General features: G+C 36.3%; 1 protein-coding gene across 3 annotated transcripts in view; it reads left to right on the top strand.

The window, feature by feature from the left end:
• Positions 1–23187, top strand: part of COP1 (COP1 E3 ubiquitin ligase) — a 247250-nt gene that overhangs the window by 28125 nt on the left and 195938 nt on the right. For 2 of the 3 annotated variants that reach the window (XR_006603576.1, XM_045069659.1), the window contains exons 3-6: positions 5202–5299; positions 11577–11653; positions 12367–12486; positions 18065–18133. Coding sequence is in view for 2 of the 3 variants with exons in the window: in XM_045069659.1 (XP_044925594.1) it covers positions 5202–5299; positions 11577–11653; positions 12367–12486; positions 18065–18133 (364 nt within the window). In the remaining variant the exon portion in view is untranslated. The remainder of the gene's footprint in view (positions 1–5201; positions 5300–11576; positions 11654–12366; positions 12487–18064; positions 18134–23187) is intronic. The other variant, XM_045069660.1, reaches the window with a different exon arrangement.

Here is a 23187-nt window from a genome sequence, read left to right as displayed (position 1 = left end):
AATGGTAGCCTCTTGGATGCTGGCTGGTAATCTGGAGCTAAACAGTGTTAGCATTTCCAGGCTCTGTCCAAATTATTAACACCAAATCAAATTGGACCACATGAACTGTTTATCTCTAGTCTTACTTATGAATAAAATTGGAGCCGCTGTTCCCACTTGACGACAGTGAATCTGCTATTAGCTGTTGTATTTGGCTTCTTTGTGATGTAGAGATAAGGGTTGCTTTTTCTCTTTGCCACCGCCAGCTTGCCCCCTTCACTTTTCTTCTCAGACCTCATGTCTACCAAGTTCTGATATCACTGTTTTGTTTCATTACAAATTAATTATAATTAATAGCATCCCTCAGTGTTGTTCATCTTCCAGCATATCTGTGGTCAAACCTGGGTATCAGCTTGTCTTTTGGGGCTTTTGATTAATTAATTGTCCTGTACTTTGCTGTTCGTCTTTCTTTATACTCGGTTATTATATAGGACTACTGTACTGATTTGTCTTTGCTGTTCTTGTTTAAAGTCTCCTCTTTTTTGAGAATTTTCTGATTATTCACAGTTTTTTATATGTACTCACCCTTGTTTACAGAGAGAGAAAAAGGTATTCATGATAAGGTCTTATTTACCCTAGTGTCTACAATTACTTACAGAAAAATGAGAAGAAACAGAAAGTTCGTGTATTGGGATGGGTGAGTAGAGGATTTCAGAAAACATTCAAAGAGGTCTTTGGATGGTTAAAGTGGTATGGTGTTCTGTGTATTACAGGCAGTGTCCTAAAAGTTAAAAAAAAGAAAGAAAAAGAAAAAGATATTTATACCTTATAGTAGGACTATACTTTTTTTGCGTGGGGGGTTAGGTATATACTTAATAGAAGAAACAGAGTAACCATTCATCTATGGAGAAATACTCATTTAAAAAAAGTTATTGAAGTATAGTTGACATAATTGTTATATTAGTTTCAGGTGTGCAACATAGTAATTCTGTACATTACTCAGTGCTCACCACCATAAGTGTAGTTACCAGCTGTCACCGTACAGTATTATAATATTATTGATTTTATTCTCTATGCAGTTCTTTTCATCTCTGTGACTTATTTATTTTATGATTGGAGGTTTATCCCTGTTAATCCCTTTTGCCTATTTTGCCCATGTCCCCATCCTCCTCCATTCTGGCAACCACAAGTTTGTTCTTTGTATGTATGAATCTGTTTCTGCTTGTTTGTTCATTGGTTTTGTTCGTAGATTCCACATATAAATACAATTGTATGGTATTTGTCTTTTTCTGACTTCTCTTAGTATAATACCCTTGAGATCCATTCATGTTGTTGCAAAGGGCAGAATTTCAAAATAGTCATTTTTCATTATCAGATATACACTTAATAAACATAGGCACCCATTTATGTCTGCACATTCTAGTGCTGAATTACTATTTTTAAGAGTTTTAGTGTGAGTAGCTTTTGAAAACCTCTCAGGTAGACCCAAGATATATATCCTTATATCCCCCCATCTTGATCACTAGTCTAGACACTTATCCTTCTTTTGGAATCCAAAATTCCACATCTGGGATGGTGATGGTCAAGTAGAGTTATTGTGAAAGAAATAATTGAGAATTTCTAGTGGTGTTTTATGTGACCCAGAAGACAACATGTTTCTTTTTTGTCTATAGCTATTTTTTTTCATACGTTGAACATTTATTTAGTTCAACTCTAACAGGATATTGTGCTAGACATTGAGGTTACTGAGATGAATTAAAACAAATCCTTGTTTTGAATGAGCAAATAGAAGGGATTACAGACACATACACAGATAAGTACAAAATAAGATAGTTACTATTTCTCAAACTAGGACAGGTCTGCCAAGGGGTGGTAGTGAGGTAGTAGATGCTATGAGATAAACTTGATGTATCTTGTCATGTCAGTTTTATACAGTGGTATTTAAGTTGATGCATTTTCATTTTGTAGTATAGATGGATATTACCAATTAATGGGGAAAAGTCACTTGAACTTTTGTTCCTGAGGACAGTTCCTTCTTGCTGTTTTTTTTCTTCTAGGAGGATGGTGTGGTAGTAAACTTACTGACAAGGGATGTGATTAGGTTGCTGAAGATAGGAGAGAAGGATATTCTGTTGGACTCTGGGATAATTTCTTGTATAGTGACAGTCTCTTTCACTGGGGTAACAACTTAGCTTGTTCTTCTTATCATATTATTGGCTCATTTCTAACTATCATTTCTTTACAAAAGGCATTTGCTAAAACCCAGAATGCCCTTCTGCTTATTTGTCAACTGCTTCTCTCATCTTTAATAACCTTCCCAGATTTTCTGCTTCATCACTTGGTTTATTTGAACTTGCAGATTTTTTAAAGGGTTAAATCTTGTTCTTTTGGAATATTTTCTGGTAATATGAACTCATTTCCATTTTCCCTAGCAGATTATAAGTGTTTCCATGTTTTAATTGCATACCTGCTTTATGCTTTTCCCTTGCAATAAAAATGAAAACAAAAACAATTTGTATATTTTTTCCTTCACTGAAATTTCTACGTAGGAGATTTTCTGTTAGATATGGAAACTATCATGTGGTAATATGGCAATCCTAGCCTTATCATAGTTGCAAGAGGCGATGTTATTATTTCTGGAACACTGAATAAGTCATTTGTTTGTTTTGTTTAGTTTTAAATACCACAAAGTTTTCTTTATTTTATTTTTTTAAGATTTTATTTATTTATTTGACAGACAGAGATCACAAGTAGGCAGAGAGGCAGGCAGAGAGGGAGGGGGAAGTAGGCTCCTTGCTGAGCAGAGAGCCTGATGTGGGGCTCAGATGTGGGGCTCGGATGTGGGGCTCGATCCCAGGACCCTGGGATCATGAGCTGAGCCGAAGGCAGAGGCTTAACCCAGTGAGCCACCCAGGCACCCCAGTCATTTGTTATATATATATATATATATTTGAGTACCTGTTTTGTGGCAGCCATTTACTCTGATCTTTAGATCCTTGTGCTGTGCCAAAGATCATCACTGCAGTTCTCTGTGATACCGTTTTTATTTCAACTTACCTTGAAAGTACCAAATGTGAGAAGAAAAAGTAGTTGTTAATTAGAGAAATCAGAGAAACCTGATGGTTGTAGGTTTCTGTTTTGATAAGATAGAGTGAAGTAAGTAGGTTATAAAAATTAGCTTCAATTTACAAAGCTGAAGTAAATTTATAGTAATTTGGATATAGAATAAAAGAGGTGCTGTCATTTTAGGAATCTTTTTTATAAATCACCCTTGTGATTTCTTAAAAATAATTTTTTTTCTGGTTGTTAGGAGCAGTGCCTTTTTGCTATAAAAACTTGTAAGCTTTTTTTTTTTTTTTAAGAGATTTTCTATTTATTTACTTATTTGAGAGAGAGAGAGTGTGAGAGAGGAGAGGTCAGGGGGAGAAGCTGACTGCCTGCTGAGTAGGAAGCCAGATGTGGGACTTGATTGTGGGACTTCAGGATCATGACCTGAGCCGAAGGCAGTTGCTTAACCAACTGAGCCACCCAGGCACCCCAAAACTTGTAGACATCTAAGAAAAAGTTTCCTGTAATTTTATGGCCCAGGGACATACACTGTAAACATTATGATGAATGTCTTTTTGGTTTATTTTTAAATGGGCACATTGTGATTGTACTGTATCCACTATGTTGAGGTTGTGATTTTTAGTCCATAAAAAGTGATGTAGTGACTTTTTTCTTTTTCTTTTTTTAAAAAAAATTTATTTATTTATTTGACAGACAGAGATCACAAGTAGTCAGAGAGGCAGGCAGAGAGAGAGAGGAGGAAGCAGGCTGCCCGTGGAGCAGAGAGCCCATGGAGCAGAGAGCATGCTGGGCTCCATCCCAAGACCTTGGGATCATGACCTGAGCAGAGGTCAGAGGCTTTAACCTACTGAGCCACCCACGCGCCCCATGACTTTTTTTTCTAATGTCAATTTGATATTTCTCTGTGGTTTTGTGGGTGTGGTTGGGGGGGGAAATATATATATGTAATATTAAACTATATATATAGTTTTTTTTTTTTTAATTTGGGAGAGAGAGAGAGAGCATGAGTGGGTGTGGAGGGAGAAGGGTGATGGTGGTAGTGGTGGGTTGGGGAGGGACAGAGGGACAATGGAGTTTGTGCGTCCGGCTCCCTTTCCAGGTTTTGGAGATCATGACCTGAGCCGAAGGCAGACGCCCAACTGACTGAGCCACCCAGGCACCTCTAGTGAAACAATATTTAAAAGATTTTTTTATTAAAAGATGATACATAATTGCAAAACATCAAACATTACAGAAATATATATTGTGAGGAAGGAAAAATTTCTTGTAATCCTCTTTCTTTAGCTATAACCATTAAGAATTATTATTTTTAATGGCATATAGTTATGTATTGTAATGTGATTTTTTGGATTGATGTTTACCAAATTATTTAGTCAATTTTGTAGTGTATTGGTTGCTTCTAATTTGTTTTGCTGTTTACAGATAATCTTGAATTGAGCATCTTTCTATGTATATACCTCTGCTCATTTCCTTAGGGTAAATTCCTAGAAATAAAATAATTACATCAAAGGGGATACACAACCTTAAGGTTTTCCATACAACTTGCCTTCTGGAAATGTTGTGGCAGTTGCATTTCCTTCAAGAGGACGTGAGGTTCTCTTGTGCTCCTTAACTCTGATAGTATTTTCTTTAATTTTCCATTCTGTTTAGTAAAAAATAGCATATCATTTAAAATCAGTTTTTTTATCCTACTGAAGGTGATGATTTTCTCATTCTTATTGACTAATGCTTGTCTTGTTGATCTGTTTTTCTCTTACTTTTTTTATTTGAGTGTGCTCTTTTTGTATTAAGGATATCAGCACTCTAAGAACATGAATAGTCCATTTGCTTAACTAAATCATAGTCATTTGCTTTTCTTGGGTGTTGTTATGTAGTATTTAAATTGCGTAACCTTAAAAGTTAATACTTTTTTTTAACGTTCTATATCCAGTAGACTTGTTACTCAAGTTCATTTTTAAACATTAACTTTTGTATACTGTTGCCTAATAAATGCTCTCTATTTTATTATAATAAAATATAAGCTGAAATAAATTTGATAACAAATTACTTGTTTTAAATGAGAAATAGAAGACTTTATGGGCATTATTTTATGACCAGTTTATTAATCCTTTACTGATTTAATGAACCCTATTTTATTTTTTTCCTGCTAATAGCTACAAGTGTATTCATCAGAGTTTGGAGGATAATAATAGATGTCCCAAGTGTAACTATGTTGTGGATAATATTGACCATCTGTATCCTAATTTCTTGGGTGAGTCTTTGGAATGATTCTTTATTATTTAAAATATTCTATCCCCAAGAGTATATGCTGGCAGAAATTTATTTAGAAAACATAGTGTAGGGGTAAAGCAAGTCTTTCTCTTCTATCCACCTGGGTGTTTTTCCCAGTCTTCATTATTTCGTGATGTATTTTCTATACCATGTGTTGTTAGTACTATATGATATTGTTGTTAAGTTTCATGAAAAAAGAAAAATTGACTGCTACAACCCTTAGTTTCTTATATAGATGGTGGGACAGAATGTGAGGTTAAAGGGGATGCCAGAGGTCCAGAATACCTGTCTCTTTATACAATGTGGTGCATTACTGCTGGTTGAGCTTCTGGGATAGAAGCGAGGGTCAGGGGAAGAAAGTGTTAATGGAAAGAGAGAAAAGGTGGGGAGAAACTTGGGTAATTGGATTTCTGGATAGGTTAAGGGAGCCTGTGACCTGGGGAGGCAATTGAAAAGTAAAAACTCGGAGAAGGAACTTAGGAAAAGAAGAAACATTGAGTGGTGTGATACTCTGCAGGACTGGACTTAATGGGCTAGATTGGGTAGAAGGGAAATCAAAGTCCTGCAAAAGCAAAACCTTGTGTCCCTGAGCTCAGAAACATCAATTGTTGCTGCTGTGTGGGCTCTAGAATCTTTTCTATCAGTTGTCATAACTTTAGAAAACTTCTTTTGAAATGGTTAAATACAGAAAGGAATCTGATCTTCTGACAATTTTGGTGTTTAATAAAACTTTCAGGCAACATTTTTTAATGAGTCCAAAAGCTGGAGATTCTTTTATGTGGATTTCTAACTAGAGGGAGCACTATATACCAGTATGGAAGGACTTTGAGAGCATAGTACTATTTTAGTTAGAAAGTGATTTCATACATTAACTATATATTCTCACATATATCCAGTGAGTAGTGAAGTCACACTTAACTGATTTTCTGAGTTGGAAATGATCTGGGTGGTAATCTAGTTTTTAACCTTTTCTTTTTATGGATACTAAATTTTTGTTTTGGGTAAACAAAAATTTTGGTATTTTATGTCCATATTTGAAGTCTTTTAATTATAGGGCAGCTTGTAATGTGATTATGAATGTTAGCCATGGAAATAACATTTTATCCTGATACATCTTTTTCTGTTTTTCTTCCCATCATCCCTTCCCCTCTTTACATTTGTACAATAATACTCAAATTCAGGATGCCTGGTGGCTCAGTTAAGTGTCTGCCTTTGGCTCAGGTCATGATCCTGAGTCCTGGGATTGAGCCCCACATTGGGCTCCCTGGGAGGCTGCTTCTCTTTCTACCTCTCTGCCTGCTGTGTTCCCTCTCTCACTGTGTCTTTCTCTATAAAGTAAATAAAATCTTAAAAAAAAATAATATTCAGATTCATAGCTTCCCACATTAGGTAGACAGGGATCTTAGGCATTCAGGGTGCCATTGAGATCTGTTTCTTTTATTTATTTTTTAAAACTTTTAAGAGATTTTTATTAATTATTTGACAGAGAGAGAGAGAGACAGGGAACACAAGCAGGGGGGAGTGGGAGAAGGAGAAGCAAGCTTCCTGCAGAGCAGGGAGCCCAATGGGGCCTTGATCCTGGGACCCTGGGATCATGACCTGAGCTGAAGGCAGATGCTTGACGACTGAGCCACCCAGGTGCCCCTTGAGATCTATTTCTGAATGTGGAATTCCACCTTGTTTTTTCCTTTACTGAAAAAATCCTTTTAAGTTATTTATTTCCATTGCTTTAGCTTGAATTTCCGTGATTTATTTGTATAGCGTTTGTTATTCTTGGTTGGGTTGAGGAACTTGAACCTTTTGAAGTAATTTCAGATTTCTTTTTGAGCATGGTAAAATAAGTGTATGTTTTAAAATTTTGAAGGCTACTATGTAGCCTTGTACTTTTTTTGGTTGATAGGTTAGGACCCTTCCCATTTATTTATTTTAAATATTTCATTTATTTGTCAGAGAGAGAGAGGGAGAGAGCACAAGTGGGCAGAATGGCAGGCAGAGGGAGTCTGAAGCAGGACTTGATCCCAGGACCCTGGGATCATGACCTGAGCTGAAGTCAGATGTTTAACCAACTTAGCCACCCAGGCATCCCAGGACCCTTCCCTTTTAATACTGTACGTTTACCTGAGTCATGGATAAAGGGCTGAGCTATATATTTTCTTTAACAGTGGTCTTCAAAACTTTTTGCTTGGGTGACTCATAAAAATTTTGAAAATGTTCTTCCTCATGTATTGAACCCCATTTAAAATTATCATCCTCAAGTTTTCTTTATAAGTTTAAGTGGTAGTAAAGAATGTAACTTTAGGAGTGTTATAAATCTAATTATTTAAAAATAAAGCTTTTATCTTTTTTTGAAAATGTATCCAGTGAAATATCATAGTGGTTTGATATTTATCATTAATTTGAAAATAGACAAAGGGAAATTTTATTTATTCCTTTTCTCTTTGAACTTCTACTTAAATTGATTATTGGCCACATAATTATATCCTTATATGATGTATTTTCATGTTTGAAATCTGTCGATCTATCTATAGTGCGTTTCTGTAACAGAAATGTATATAAATAGAAACTATAGACAAAATTTTTTTGAATATAATTTAAAAATCTCAAATATTTTTTCTGGATTATTATTGAATTAGTAGTAGTATATAATTAGTCAAACATATATTCACAAATTTTATAAAGTATTAGGCATAAATATTTATTGAAAACATGCTGCTTATTAAGGTTTGGTGCTTTTCTCAGTTCTGGTGTGCTTAGTAGTTATTACTAGGACAAGGAAGGAGTTCCATTTGTATTCTTTTTATTATTCGTTTGTTTATTTATTTAGGATCATCATAGTTTTTTAAAAATTGAGATATAATTGATCTATAAATTATATAATTTTAAGATTTTTCTTTTTAAAGTGTAAGTCTTAAGAAGCTTTGCTTACATGAATAAGGTGATGGGGCATGAAGGAATTTTGTTAACATTAATGTCACTCAGTTTTTTGACCTCGTTCTCATGTAAGAAATTAAGAAAAAAAAGCATTTTTAAATTAATTAATCAGATGTTATTTATTCATTTGAGAGTGAGAGAGCACACAAGCAGGCAGAGTGGCAGGCAGAGGGAGAGAGAGAAGCAGGCTCTCTGCCAAGCAAGGGGCCCGATGTGGGATTCGATCACAGGACCCTAAGATCATGACCTGAGCTGAAGGCAGCTGCTCAACTGACTGAGCCACCCAGGCATCCGAGAAAAAGCATTTATTGATTTATCATCAAAAACAGTCTTAATGCTCAGTTAGTTAACAAGTCAAGTCCTTTCTTTAATTTTAATGAAAGCAAAGAATTAGAAGCCAAACACTCAGAGATTTGATTTTTTGGTCATTTATAATCATTTACTTTTTTGGCAAGATGAGTACTTTGATTTTTCCTTTCCTGTCCTAAACACTATACCACAGACCCTTTTTCTTCTGACTTTCCTTCCTCCAGCTCTTCTGCCTTCCACTATATTCTATTTCATTACCCTTTATACCCTTGCTCTTCCAACACATTCACTATTCTTTCCATCTTGCTTGTTCTTGTTACTAGAAGGTTCTTGCAAGGTGAAGTGTTTCTGTCCCTGTTGCCATCTATCCTGTACCCGCCCACCTCCCCCCAATTCCTGCAATTGCTCTCCTCTGCTCCTGCCAAGACTTGCTCTCTAGCTCTCCCTATCCCTCTCTCCAGCTGCCTGCCCCCATCTCTCTCCTTGCTGTCTCTTTTCTAGCTTTCTCTATCTATGTTTAAATTTATAAATTGAATTTTATCACCATTCTGAATAACATTATTATTCTTTGAAGGGACAACGTGAATGCTAAGTTTAAAATAACTGTTAAAAAAAAAAGTATATAACATCCTTATTACTGCCAGGTAGTGTCCTAAGTGCTTTGTGTAAGCTAACTCATTTAATTTTCAGTCCTATGAGATAAGTACTCTTGTCATCAATATTCTCCTTTGGGTGAGGAAACTAAGGTACAGAAAAGTTCGGTTACTTTTATAAACTTGTACAATAGTATTGGTGGAATTGGGATTTGGTCCTAAGCCATCTGTTCCACAAGCATATATGCTTTAACTACTCTTCTGCTTCTAAAAATATAGTTACTAGAATGGAAGCTTTAGCAGTAGAAATGCATTATTTCTTCTTAGTACTGTGGCCATTTCAAGGGTCCAGACACTTACAATTATGGATATAGAATATTCTTCAAATTTAGTGATAATGTGAGATTTCTCAGGAAAATGCAATTTGGTATACACATGTAAAGTATTAAAGTTGAAGTCCCAGTTTTATTCAGATGTTTAATTCTATAACTGAAACATTGAACTCTTATTTATGAGCTTCTCTTTATTCCCACTACATTAGTTGGAGCTCTCCTTTCTCTTTCCTGGGTTAGAATGGTAATTTTGCTTGTGAGATACATACCAGGCTCTTCAGAATCAGGTTTCCATCTATCTTCATTTCCAGCCTTAGTTCATAACCTATTAATCATTAACAAAATCACTTCGACCTCGTGTTTCAGCCATATTGATTTAAAGTCATCTTATCTCCTGGTCTTGTATGACTTTAACCCCTTCTTTCTCACACCCTTCTCTTAATTCTTTACCACTTCTTTTTCTGCTTAATGAATCTCTGTGTGGATGTGATGGCCCAATTCTAATGTCACCTTCTGTGTGTAGCCTGCTTATTTACACATGATTGTTCCTTGTCCTGTGTTCTTTGTAAGTCTGCTTCAGTGATAGTACTATCACATTATGATATACATACTGTGTCATATATATTTGTCTTCCTACTCAGAGTTGCTCAAGTCTTAGATCGCATCTTACTTAGATTGAGTCTTACTTATCATAGAAGCTTGGATTGTTAGTATGGGCGTGATACTTCTCTGGTTTGTTTGGAAATATTTATAGTTGGATTGTGGTATAGTGAAAAATATTAGATAGTTGGATTTGTATCCCAAATCGGTTTTGTACTCTGTGTCACCATGTGTAAGTTCTTGATGCTCCCTCTAATATTTCCTCATCTCTAAAATGGGGAGAATAACCCATAGGATCTTGTCTATAAAGTGCTAGCCTAGGGCTAAACTGATTTAGTGCTAGTTTCTTTTTTTTCTTTTTTTCTCTCTTTCTTTTCTTTTCTCTTCTTTCTTTCTTTTTTTTTTTTTTTTTTACTATTTTATTTATTTATTTGATAGTATAAGCAGGGGGAGTAGCAGTGGGAGGGGGAGAAGCAGACTCTCTGCTGAGCAGGAATCCTAATGCAGGGCTCCGTCCCAGGATCCGGCGCTCATGACCTGAGCTGAATTAACCAACTGAGCCACCCAGGAGCCCCTAGTTTCTTACTCTTTATCAGACTTTTTTGTTATTATTTGTTTGATGTTATCAGTTCATCCTTAAAGACAGAAGAAAAGGATTTGTAGAATTAGAAATTCAGTGGTTCAGGGATATGATTAAGTTCTTTACGTCTTTTTGTTCCTCCATCCTAGCATGTATTGGTTCTTTGACTGGCTGCCCTAAGATTGTAGGATGGCTCTGAGTAGCTCTAGGCATCATCTCTTAAAGAAGGGAGGGAAAGAACTTCTTTTCTTCCTATCCATTTCTTTCTGAAACACAGCATACCCTTCATTGATTAAAACTGGGTCACATACTTAATCCCATGTCAGCTATTGTAAGGGTATGAATGCCAAGATTGGCTTAAGTTAGTTAAGAATCATAACGTTGGGCTGGGGTGAAACCTAGCTTTTCTGAAAAAGAAATGTGGCTTAGAAAAAAAATTATTATTATTTTTTTAAAAAGGGTGGGTGGGATGGTTTTGGATAGGTAACTGACAGTATCTGCCATGGTATTTATAGGAAAGTAACAAAAAGAAGAACAAATAAGAATCTCTAGTGTCTACCTTAGAGAATCAACCAGGTACCATGTGGAGGATGCAGCAGACCAACACAGTGAGGAATTGTCTCCCCCAGGTGCTGACAGTATCATAATTGAGATGTGTACGAGAAAGTACATATTCCAGAGAATTCTCCTTTAATAATAGTGGTAGTAATAATAGCAGTTGTAGCATTAGAATCTGTGGAAAATTGTTTTCTAATTTGAAATAAAGTGAAAGCCTAGCATTTTCTGCTTAGCATCTTTTTAATTTGGGGGCTCTTAAAAGTGAAAATAGAACCCATTTAAACAGAACAATTAGATGATACATTTAACAACAATACAAATTATATGTGCTTTTTGTTTTATTTCTCTTTTCAGTGAATGAGCTCATTCTCAAACAGAAGCAAAGATTTGAGGAAAAGAGGTTCAAATTGGACCACTCAGTGAGTAGCACCGTATGTTTCAACTCTTATTACTACTTTTCAATAAATTTCAGTTTTTTTTATTGGCTTAATATTAATGAGATATTAGAGCTTAATATGTCATTGATTTTCTTTAAGAATAAAATTTAAGATTATTTTGTTTAATAAAGAACTTTTGTTACCTGCATCGTCTAAAATTTAATGATCATCTTTTTTTTTTTTTTTTTTTTTAATGATCATCTTTTGAAAGGTCTTCTGGGATAGCATTGAGTCAGAGTTGTCTTGTAGTACATGGCATTTGGAAGATTATATGGCAGGGTGGAATTGCGGTTGGTAATTTGGAAAAACTTTTGGAAGATTCTCAATTTAAGAGAATCAGTCCTAAATTATTGAGGGAAGTGAGCCTAAATTAGTACCTTACCAAGGACAAAGTTGAAAATATGGCTAGACAAATAATTAAAATCCAAGTACTTATTTTGAAGGGAGTTACACCTTTAGACATGCTCACTTAACATTTGTTTTGAATATACCTTCTGTATCTGTTACCCAGATTGATTTAAGAGAGAAGTAGTGTTTAATTATAATTAGAAGGCAGTGGGGAACTATTGGCTAGGAAGGAGTAGGTTAGAATATTATAGTATATTTTTGATATCTATGTAATAAACATAATTAGGAAGTAGCAGTTAAACATTTTAGGGTCTCTAAAACAGTCTTCTTAGGAGGTTACTGTGTTTCTTCGTTTTTAGAATGGCCACAGGTGGCAAATATTTCAGGATTTGTTGGGAACTGATCAGGATAACCTTGATTTGGCCAATGTCAACCTCATGTTGGAATTACTAGTGCAGAAGAAGAAACAACTGGAAGCGGTAAGTGGCAGTTGAACTCTATTTATTTATTTTTTGTTGTGTTATATTATTCACCATAAAATACATCATTAGTTCGTAATGTAGTATTCCAAGATTCATTGTTATGTATAATATCCAGTGCGCCATGCTCTATGTGCCCTCCTTAATACCCACCACCAGGCTCACCCCCTCCCCCAAACCCCCTCCCATCTAAGACCCTCAGTTGGCAGTTGAACTTTAAAAAATTTTAAATGGTGGTCTTATAAGTTGTGGCAGCTCATTTATATTCAGAACAACTGAGTGATAAGAAAGATCATGACAAAATACAGTTTCATTTTATTATTTATTTATTTATTTTTTTTTAAAAAGATTTTATTTATTTATTTGACAGACAGAGAACACAAGTAGGCAGAGAAGCAGTCAGAGAGAGGGGAAGAAGCAGTCTCCCCGCTGAGCAGAGAGCGTGATGCAGGGCTTGCTTGATCCTAGAACCCTGGGATCATGACCTGAGCTGAAGGCAGAGGCTTTAACCCACTGAGCCACCCAGGCGCCCCTTATTTTATTTATTTATTTATTTTTAAAGATTATATTTATTTATTTGTAGATAACAAGTAGGCAGAGCGGCAGGCAGAGAGGCAGCAGAGAGAGAGGAGGAAGCAGGCTCCCCGCTGAGCAGAGAACCCGATGTGAGGCTCGATCCCAGGACCCTGGGATCATGACCTAAGCTGAAGGCAGAATCTTCAACCCACTGAGCCACCCAGGCGCCCCCTCTTATTTTATTTTATTAAAAATTTTTTTATTTTCTTTTTTTTTTAGATTTTATTTGTTTATTTGACAGAGAGAGAGATCACAAGTAGGCAGAGAGGCAGGCAGAGGGAGAGGAAGAAGCAGGCTCCCTGCTGGAGTCTGATGTGGGGCTCAGTTTCAGGCAGAGGCTCAACCCATTGAGCCACCCAGGCGCCCCTACAATTTCATTTTATTTTATCTTATTTTTTTTTTCTTTTTTTAAAGATTTTATTTATTTATTTGACAGAGAGAGATCACAAGCAGGCAGAGAGGCAGGGGGAGAGAGAGAGAGAGAGAGAGAGAGAGAAGCAGGCACCCCGCTGAGCAGAGAGCCCGATGATCTCAGGACCTGAGACCATGACCTGAGCCGAAGGCAGCGGCTTAACCCTATCTTATTTTTTTATAAAGATTTTATTTATTTGACAGACAGAGATCACAAGTAGCCAGAGAGGCAGACCTATAGAGAGAAGAGGAAGCAGGCTCCCTGAGGAGCAGAGTGCCTGATGTGGGGCTTGATCCCAGGATCAGGACCTGAGCTAAAGGCAGAGGCTTAACCCACTGAGCTACCCAGGTGCCTCTGTAGTTTCATTTTAGTAGGGAACAGTTTTACTGGTTGGTTGTCTTCTAATGAATATATTCCTTGCTAGATCTTCCCTTATTCACATATGAGATTTGGAAGATAAAATAGAGATTTTTTTTACCTACATAAAATCCTTTTAGCAGGTGTTTGTTGGTGGCAGCTGTAGTGTATGGCTTTTAAATAAAGGCATTTAGAAAGGTAGGAACAGTAACTAAATATATCCTGTTTCATGTAATAAAATAATAAATATAAAATTGTGTTTACTTTATGTAAATATATATAAACAAAATAAAGTATAAACAATGAAAAATGTTTATAAATAATATAAAATGTGAATTTGCATGTATTAGGAATTGAGTATGATCCATTAGGAGCGACTCACACCTCAGCATAAGTAGGTATCCCCCTGACCTAGCTGAAACAAAAGCGGGAATCTACTGACAGGGTAAGGGAGTGAGTAGCTGACATATGTGAAAAGGAAGTGTTTAACAACCAAATATTGGGAAGATTGGAACCATAGCCAGCTTTTCTGGAGACTATAAGGAAATAAGATCAGGCACTTGAATGCTGGATCATTCTTTGGTGCTTCTCATGTCTGTTTCTTTGGGACAGCTCTGATTTTCTTTTCTCAGGTATTTATAACATAATGTGATCATTTGCACTTTCTTCATCTATATTTATTTATTTTTAGGTAGAAGAAAAGGGACTTTCCTTTACAATTTCAGAATTCTGTGGTGGATTACTAATATAATGGAGATCTGGATTCCATATGATTGAATAGGAATCTTAGAAGGAAGTAGCTTCGGTTATGCTTACCAAAATGATTCTCTCATTCTGGGTGAGGGGTGGGCAGGGCTGGTGGAAATTTCTCCCATATTTTTTCGGAAATGGGCTTTTATCTTTAATTAGTTAATTTATTTTAGTTTTACTGAGGTATAATTGACATATAGCACTGTATAAGCTTAAGCTATACAGCATAATGACTTGGCATACAGGTATTGTGCAGTGATTACCACAATTCTCTTCCTTAGACCCCCTTCCCCATACTCACACGTGTGCTCTCTCTCTCTCTTTTTTTTTTTTTAAGATTTTATTTATTTATTTGACAGAGAGAGGTCACAAGTAGGCAGAGAGGCAGGCAGAGAGAGAGGAGGAAGCAGGCTCCCTGCGGGACTCGATCCCAGGACCCTGAGATCATGACCTGAGCCGAAGGCAGCGGCTTAATCCACTGAGCCACCCAGTCGCCCTGTGTGTGCTCTCTCTCTTAAATAAATAAATCTTTGTAAAGTAAATTGGGCTCTGTGCTGGGCATGGACCCTGCTTGTGATTCTCTCCCTCTCCCTTTGCCGCTTGCATGCTCCTGTGTGTGCTCATGTTCTCTCTCTCTCTCAAATATAAATAAATAATAAAAAAATTAAAAGACGTTTATATAATAAAGTTTCATATTATGGTTATCCTTTTGACATATGCCTCTTTGTTTATTTTTTGAGGTTTATGTTGGTAAATATAGATCTAGTTCGTATTAACTTATTAGTGGTAACCCATTGCATGAACATATCTATTCCCCTATGGTAGATATTTACGTTCTTCCTAATTCTTAGCTGTGAGTGTCATTATTACATTTAATATTGTTATACATGTTTCCTTGTGCTCATGTGTATACACTTAGTGTTTTAAGGAATGAAATTACTGTTTATAGAATTTACATGCACATTTTAACATATCAGATATTGCCAGGTTGCTCTTTTGTACTATATGAACACCTGGTATTTTCTCATTTTTAGTTATTGCCAGTCTTATAGTAGTCTGATATGTGTGTGTGTGTGTGTGTGTGTGTGTTTTGGATGTTGCTACTTTTCCAAATAGATATATTGGTAATTGAATTTTAGTTGAATTGCATTGTGGTCAGACAGCATGATTTATGTGATTTTAGATTGGATATTTTTCTTGAATTCAAGTTTTTTGCTTTGTGGGTTTATCATGGTAAGTTTCTGTTTTGTTTTTTAGTGGTTGCTTTTGTTTTTCATTTTTTGTTTTGTTTTTTAGATTTTATTTATTTGAGAAAGAGAGAATATGAGGGGGCCGGGGGAAGAGCAGAGAGAGAAGCAGATTTCCTGCTGAGCAGGGAGCCTGATGTGGAACTCTATCCCAGGACCATGAGATTACAACCTGACCTGAAGGCTGATGCTCAACTGACTGAGCCACCCAGGGACCCACTTTAGGGTCTTTAATACAATTTTTGTTACATTGTGCCTTCAAGTAGTATCCTTCATCTATCTATATTTACAAGAATCTTATAGTAATATACTTCATTTCCCCTCTCCCGGCCTTTGTGCTATATTTTTTCCTATAGTTTATTTCTATATACTGATAGAGGTTTATTAAAAAGACAATTTTGTCGGGCTGCTGGAAAGATGGCACAGTAGGAGGATCCTGGGTTCACCTGTTGCTGTGTGGCCACCTAGAGAACACCTGCATTGGCATAAATAACCCAGAAAGCAATCTGAAAACTGGCAGAACAGACTCCGCAGCCCTATGTAGATAAGAGGCCACAACGAAGCAGATCTACTGTCTCTGATTGCTCTTGGCAGGATCCCATCAAAGCAGGGCCACAAGCCTGGCAGTGTGGGCACAGCCCAGACAAGGGTCAGTATCACTCCAAAGTAAGTCCTGCTCCAGGGAGAGGGGAAGATAACTCTACACCAGTCTGACTGTGACCCCATCAGTGGGCTGAGGGCAGGCAGCTGGTCTGACTGCAGGCCCTGCCCACCAACAAAAGCTTCTCAGGGCACAACATAGGGAAAGTGCCTGCAGTTTGGTGCGTCTTCATCTCTGGCAGATACCTGCGCTGACTCAGCTCAAGCCTAAGGCCACCCTGGACCAGCCCACTAACACCACAGGCACACCAGACTTTGCCCACAACAGGCAGAGAGCCATTGCAGGCTGGAGTGAAGGCAAATACAGCTCAACCGCAATGAAAGGACACCCCTGTAGCAACACACATAGAAGACACCCCGAAGCACTATTTTCTGGTGAAAAAGAGACATTGCACTGCAGGACCTCTTCTTCATAAAGCCACTACTTTTAAGTGTGGCAGGCGTAGCTGACTTTCCTAACACATAGACACAACAATGGACAAAGTGAGGAGAGCGAGGAATATGTCCTAAGTGAATGAGCGGAACAAAATCAGAGCAAGAGACCTAAACAAAATGGAGATAAGTAATATATCTGATAGCAGATTTAAAGTAATGTGCATAAAGATACTCGCTAGAATTGAGAAAGGGGTGCAGAACCTCCATGAGATCCTCCAACAAGAGATAGGAGACACAAAAAAGAACCAGTTAGAGCTATTGGACTCATTAAATGTAAATAAAAATAGACCACCTGGAATAAATAGCAACCAATAGGAAGTAGAAGAACAGGCCAGCCACCTGGAGGACAGAGTAATGGAAAGTAATCAAGCTGAGCAGGTGACAGGGGAAAAAATATGTAAAATGAGAATAGATCCAGGAAGTCAGAGAGACTGTCAAGCATAATAGTCTCTTGATAGGTATCCCAGAAGGAGAAGAATGAGAAAAGGGGACAGAAGATTTGTCTGAAGAAATAATAGCTAAAAACTTATTGAATCTGGGGAAGGAAAGAGAAATCCAGATTCAGGAGGCACAGAGAGCCCCCAACAAAACCAACCCAAAGAGGTCTGCACTAAGACAGAAAGTAAATAAGATGGCCAAAAATAGTGATAGAGTATTTTAAAGGAAGGAAAGAGAAAGGAAAGCATGACATGGAAACCCCATATGGCTGTATTTCTTAAAATTAGTTTTAGTTTTGGGGAAAATGGCTAGTTTTTTTTTGTTGTTGTTGTTGTTGTTGTTCCTTAAAGATTTTGTTTATTTCAGAGAGAAAGAGAGAGGGAGAGCACACATGGGAGAGGGGCAGAAGGAGAAGCGGACTCCCCACTGAGCAGAGGGCCTGATGCTGGGATCCATCCCAGGACCCCGGGATCATGACCTGAGCAAAAGGCAGAGTCTTAACCAACTGAACCACCTAGGCGCTTCAGCTTGATTTTAAAAATGCCAGTTAAAAACAGTTTTTAATCAGGAAAACTGATTAAATAGTAGTAATAGGCTAAATGGATGCATGAATGTGCTTCATACTGGTTATACTGTGGTTTTAAAGAAAACTTTGAACTCGTAGTTATATTTTTAAAAGAATAATTATAATTTTCTATTATAGGAATCACATGCAGCCCAACTACAGATCCTTATGGAATTCCTCAAGGTTGCAAGAAGAAATAAGAGAGAGGTATATTATTTTGTATGTTTTACATAATGTCTCATTTACTGTTGCTGACTGTTCCCATTTTTCCCCATTTTTTGTAGAGGCATTTCATGCTAAAAAGTTCATTTAAACACTTAGAAAGTGTTTAAGTTGTAGGCAGTTTTCTAACTCTTTGTATTTTAACTTCTTTTACCTTAGAACTTGATACTTTAAAAATCCCTTTTTGGAGATGTGCTAAAAAGTTTTCTGTAGGATTGAGTACAATGACTTACCTCAATGCAGCAAAAAATAGAAAATGGAATTATCAAATGACAGCCTACCCTTCACCCTGAAAAGATAATATAGTCTCAAGTAGAGAGTGTTTCAGATATTTCTTACAGCAAAAATGCATGCTGGGGGAAAATGCAAGTAAAAATATAGCTACCTACTTAAAACCTGGAAAGCGTAAGACATGAAGTATACTGAAAAGATAATTTTTAATTAATAATCTTATAATCAGAATGTTCTAATTTAATGTTCATAAAATTCCTTAGTCATTTCAGACTTGTACAAAATATGGGAAAATCAAAGGCAAAATCCTGTGCTACGGGGACAATGCTGATATAACTTTGAAAGCAGTTTTATATTTAAATTCCTAGCTGTCACAAATCTCTTAAATTTTTATTTTAGGTTATCTAATTAGGTTGTTTTTTAGTCATTTAAAAATATATAATGTGCTAATAAAAATATATAATGTGCTAAGGTCTAGGCTGTCTATTATTTTTGAAAATAAAAAGATGAGCGATGTCTTTATATTGATGAAGTACTATTAGTGTACATTATCAGAACCTTTACATTACCTTAGTTTGGTATTTCCCCTTTTTTGATTATTCGTGATGTCTATTTTTTTAACTGTTTCATACTTTGTTCCAATTGGATTTTTCTGTATTATGATATTGTTAACAGCTAAATATTCTTTACATGGTTTATGACTGTTTTTCTCATCCTTAAGCTTTGCTGAGCTAATAATTTTGATTTTACTATATCTACTGACAAAAAACATTATCTTCACTATAAATTTAAAATTTCTTCCTCCCTGTTGCTACTTGGCCTTTTGGCTAAGATCAGGTGTAAAATTTATTCCTCTCATTTTTTTTTTCTTTTTTTGGGTACTTTTTCAACTTTGGTATGTGTAAGAATCACCTGAAGATCTTGTTAGGCCCCATAATCTGCATTTCTAGCAAGCTTCAGGTGTTGATATTTTGGGTCCTTGGACTACATTTTGAATAGCAAAGCTGAAAATATTATATGTACAAATAAAATTACTAATTTAATATGTATACTCAACATCTTTTTGTTGTACAAAATTCTTTAGAGAAGTGATGGTTTTTCACATTTCATACATACCTCCCAACTTTAAAACAGAATGAAATTGTTTTGTAGTAGTTCCATATGCTTCTTTCTGCCTTAGACTTTCAACTCATTGAAAGTGGGATTAAGTACATGAGGAATTACCTGATAATGGATGAGTAAATGACTCAATTAAGTGTATAGTTGAAATATGAGGATGTTTGGGGTTTAAATTAAATGGCTGGTCATTATCTGTGTCCTGTATTATTTAAGGTTTTCATTAGCCCCTGAGGTTTTTCACTGCTTTTATAGGGATGTATTAATGCTTGCAAAAAATTGTTAGAATTGAAAATGTCTCAGGTAATAAGGATACAGCATGTAGCTCCAAAAAAACCCCTGAAGATTCTGAGATTAATAACCTTACTAGCAAGCTGATGAGTTAGCCTGTCATAGTTTAACTTGTGCTGTCTGTTCCATGAGACTTCTGGGCTGGAGATAGAGGACTTTATTATGGCACATCTGGCACAGCTGCTGCATGTTTGCATGTTTTCTCTGATCCTCAAGTCCCAAAGGGGAGATGTAGAGATGGGCTCAAGTGAATGCTGCACATACATAGTGGATTTATGTAATGACAAAGGAACCCGGAGCTTAGAAATTCCCAGTCTTTTAAAGGGATCTGCTGGAAAACCAGTTTATTCTTTGCCCTTCAGGGAGATACCATTTTTATCATATTGATCAGAAAACAAATCTGTCCTTTGTCCTGGAAAGTCACCATTTCCGTCTTGCCAGGGTGTTTGCTTTAGAAACATCCTTGAAAAGTAATTCGGAACAAAAGCTATGACAGCATGTTCTGAAATGGGAGAGATCGATAGAGAATTGTTTCCTAGTAATTAACTCTTCCTAGTGATAGGAATTTGTCCTTTCTCTGATGTGGTGGCTGATGGCCTTGAGTAATACCTTCTAAGATACTGTGTTTGATCACATAGTTCTTAGTATCAGTGTTTCTATATTTTATTCATTAAATATCTGGGTTAATTGTGCTATAGAATTTTGTAGCTTAACTTTAGTTTTATCCTTGTGATTAAATGATTTCTTTTCCCCCCTTGAACCATATTTTCTAATGGTAGGCAATTTAACCAAGAAGTGCACTAGTTCTTAGTACTTCTGGATATTGGTGCCTTTTCTATTCACTGATTATATTGTCATTAATACATTTTGGTTTTCTTTTTTTTAATGTATCCATGATTGAGTGATTTTGAGTATTTTGTATTTAATTATAAAAGGGACTGAGGAGCTAGGTTAACAAAGGTTTACAAATTTAAAAGTTTAGTGCTAGGTTAGCAGACTTTATTTTTATTTATTTATTTATTTATTTTTAGCAGACTTTAAACATTTACAATTAAAAAAAAATTAAAAATTACTTTGAATTTCATGAACTTCTTCATAGTTGGAGTTAGGTACAGTAGTGCTATGTAATCATAATAAACTTTAGTCTAGGGGTGCTTGGGTGACTCAGTCAGTTAAGCGTCTGACTCTGGATTTTCGCTCAGGTCCTGATCTCAGAGTTATGACATCCGGGTGGGACAGGCTCTTCCATGGGTGTGGAGCCTGCTTGAAATTCTCTTTCCCTCTCCCTCTGTTCCTCCTCAACCCCTTCCTTCCACTTGCGTGGATTTTTTTTCTCTCTCTCTCAAATAAATAAAAAAATAAACTTTAGGAAATTAGTTGATTAATACCTCATAATTTAGTACAGACAATAAAGTGACTATATTTTCTTGCATATGTTATTAAGTATTTGCATGCTTAATCCTCAAAATAAATATAGTTGTTAGAGCTCTTATCTCCTGTTGTATAATTTTTACTTGAATTTATTCAAGCAAAATATAGGCTGACCAGGAGGCAGACTACTACTTTCGAATTTATTTTTCTAAGATTAGCATTCAGACATTGGAAATTAACTTTGTGATCTTAGACTTAGTTTTTATTAGGGTTATGATGGGTATTGGTTTAGATATTGATATATATCAATCTAAGAAATTAAATCTTCTTTTCATATTTAACATAGTTATTTACTTCAGTATCACATCTTGCTAGTCCTTTTGGGCTCTTAGAACCCTACATTTAATTTTTGAATTATTTTCCCCTACTGACTCTTTTTCTTTTCTTTCTTTCTTTTTTTTCTTTTTAAAGATTTTATTTATTTATTTGACAGACAGAGATCACAAGTAGGCAGAGAGGCAGGCAGAGAGAGAGGAGGAAGCAGGCTACCCGCTGAGCAGAGAGCCCGAAGTAGGGCTTCCTCCCAGGACTCTGGGATCATGACCCGAGCTGAAGGCAGAGGCTTTAACCCGCTGAGCCACCCAGGGGTCCCTCTTTTTCAAATACGAAGAGAAGGACACACAGTTGTAGGCATTTGTATTAGTAATCTATTATTGTGTAACAAATTATGCTCAAATTTGATGACTTAAAAATTGAACATTTAGTATCTTGGGTCAGGAATTATTGTACAATGTAACCGAGTGCCTTAGCTCAGAGTTTCTACCAGGCTACACTTAAGGTGTTGGCCAGGGCAGCAGTTACCTCAAGATTTGACCAGGATAGGAACCCTTCCAAGGTCACCCACAGGCTGTTAGACAAGAGATACCAATTTCTTGCCACATGGACTTCTCCATAGATAGCTTTCTACATGGCTGCTGGCTTCTCTCACAGGGAACCAGTGAGAAAGAGCATTTTGAAGATAGCAGTTGTATAATTTTTGTAACTTCACCTGCTATTTTCTGGTCATTGGAAGCAAATCATTAAGTCCAGCTCACACCAAGAGAGGGAACTGCATGTGTGTCTGTGAATATTAAGTGGTAATCTTTGGAGGTTATCTTAGATTCTGCCTACTATAGCATTTAATAAGTGTATGTATTTAAATGAAAATGTCATTCTTTCTTCATGGTTTGATTGAACAAAGGAGCTTTGGGTTTTCATGTAAAAGCCAGATTTGTACTAGCATTTAAACACCTGTCATATATTTAATTTGATTTAATTTTGAAATATACTTCTGGATATTTTTACCTGTTTACTGTAGTAGGATAGTTTTGATAAGTCTTGGTTTCCTTTTGGTTTTGTATGGAATTCCAGTGAGCTAATTTTACAGTTTTTTATATGAAAGAAAACAAGAAAAGACCATAAAACAAACTTACAGTTTAAAGATTTATGTAGAGTGACCATTCATGTAACCACCATCCTGATTTAAGAATCACATTATTACTGGGACTCCCAATGTTCCTGCATAACCTTTCCAGATTATAGCTTTCTCCCTTGCACGTTGGGTGGTCAGTGGTCTGATATTTATCACCTTCCTGTTTTTCTTTATTGTTTTGATGCCTAAGTATTTATTTATTTAAAGACTTTTTTTTAACTTATTTGACAGAGAGAGAGAGATCACAAGTAGTCAGAGAGGTAGGCAAAGAGGGTGGGTGGAGGGAAGCAGACTCCCTGCTGAGCAGAGAGCCCGATGTGAGGTCTGATCCCCAGGACCCCAAGACCATGACCCGAGCCAAAGGCAGAGGCCCAATCCACTGAGCCACCCAGGCGCCCCGATGCCTAAGTATTTATAAGTTGGTTTTTTTTAACTTCAGTATATTTATTTCTGCAATTTGTAATGTTTGTTCCGTTCTTCTCTGACTCAAGGTTATGGCTTATCCACATTGTTATATTTGGCTGTCGTTGGTTAGTTTTGTGTATAGTATTTTATTAAA

Source organism: Mustela putorius, unplaced genomic scaffold (assembly GCF_011764305.1).
Source record: "Mustela putorius furo isolate JIRA1106 unplaced genomic scaffold, ASM1176430v1.1 tig00003942_pilon_pilon_pilon, whole genome shotgun sequence".
NCBI classification, from domain to species: Eukaryota; Metazoa; Chordata; class Mammalia; order Carnivora; family Mustelidae; genus Mustela; species Mustela putorius.
The sequence above is the reverse complement of the archived record's forward strand: the minus strand, read 5'-3'. Positions and strand labels throughout refer to the sequence as shown.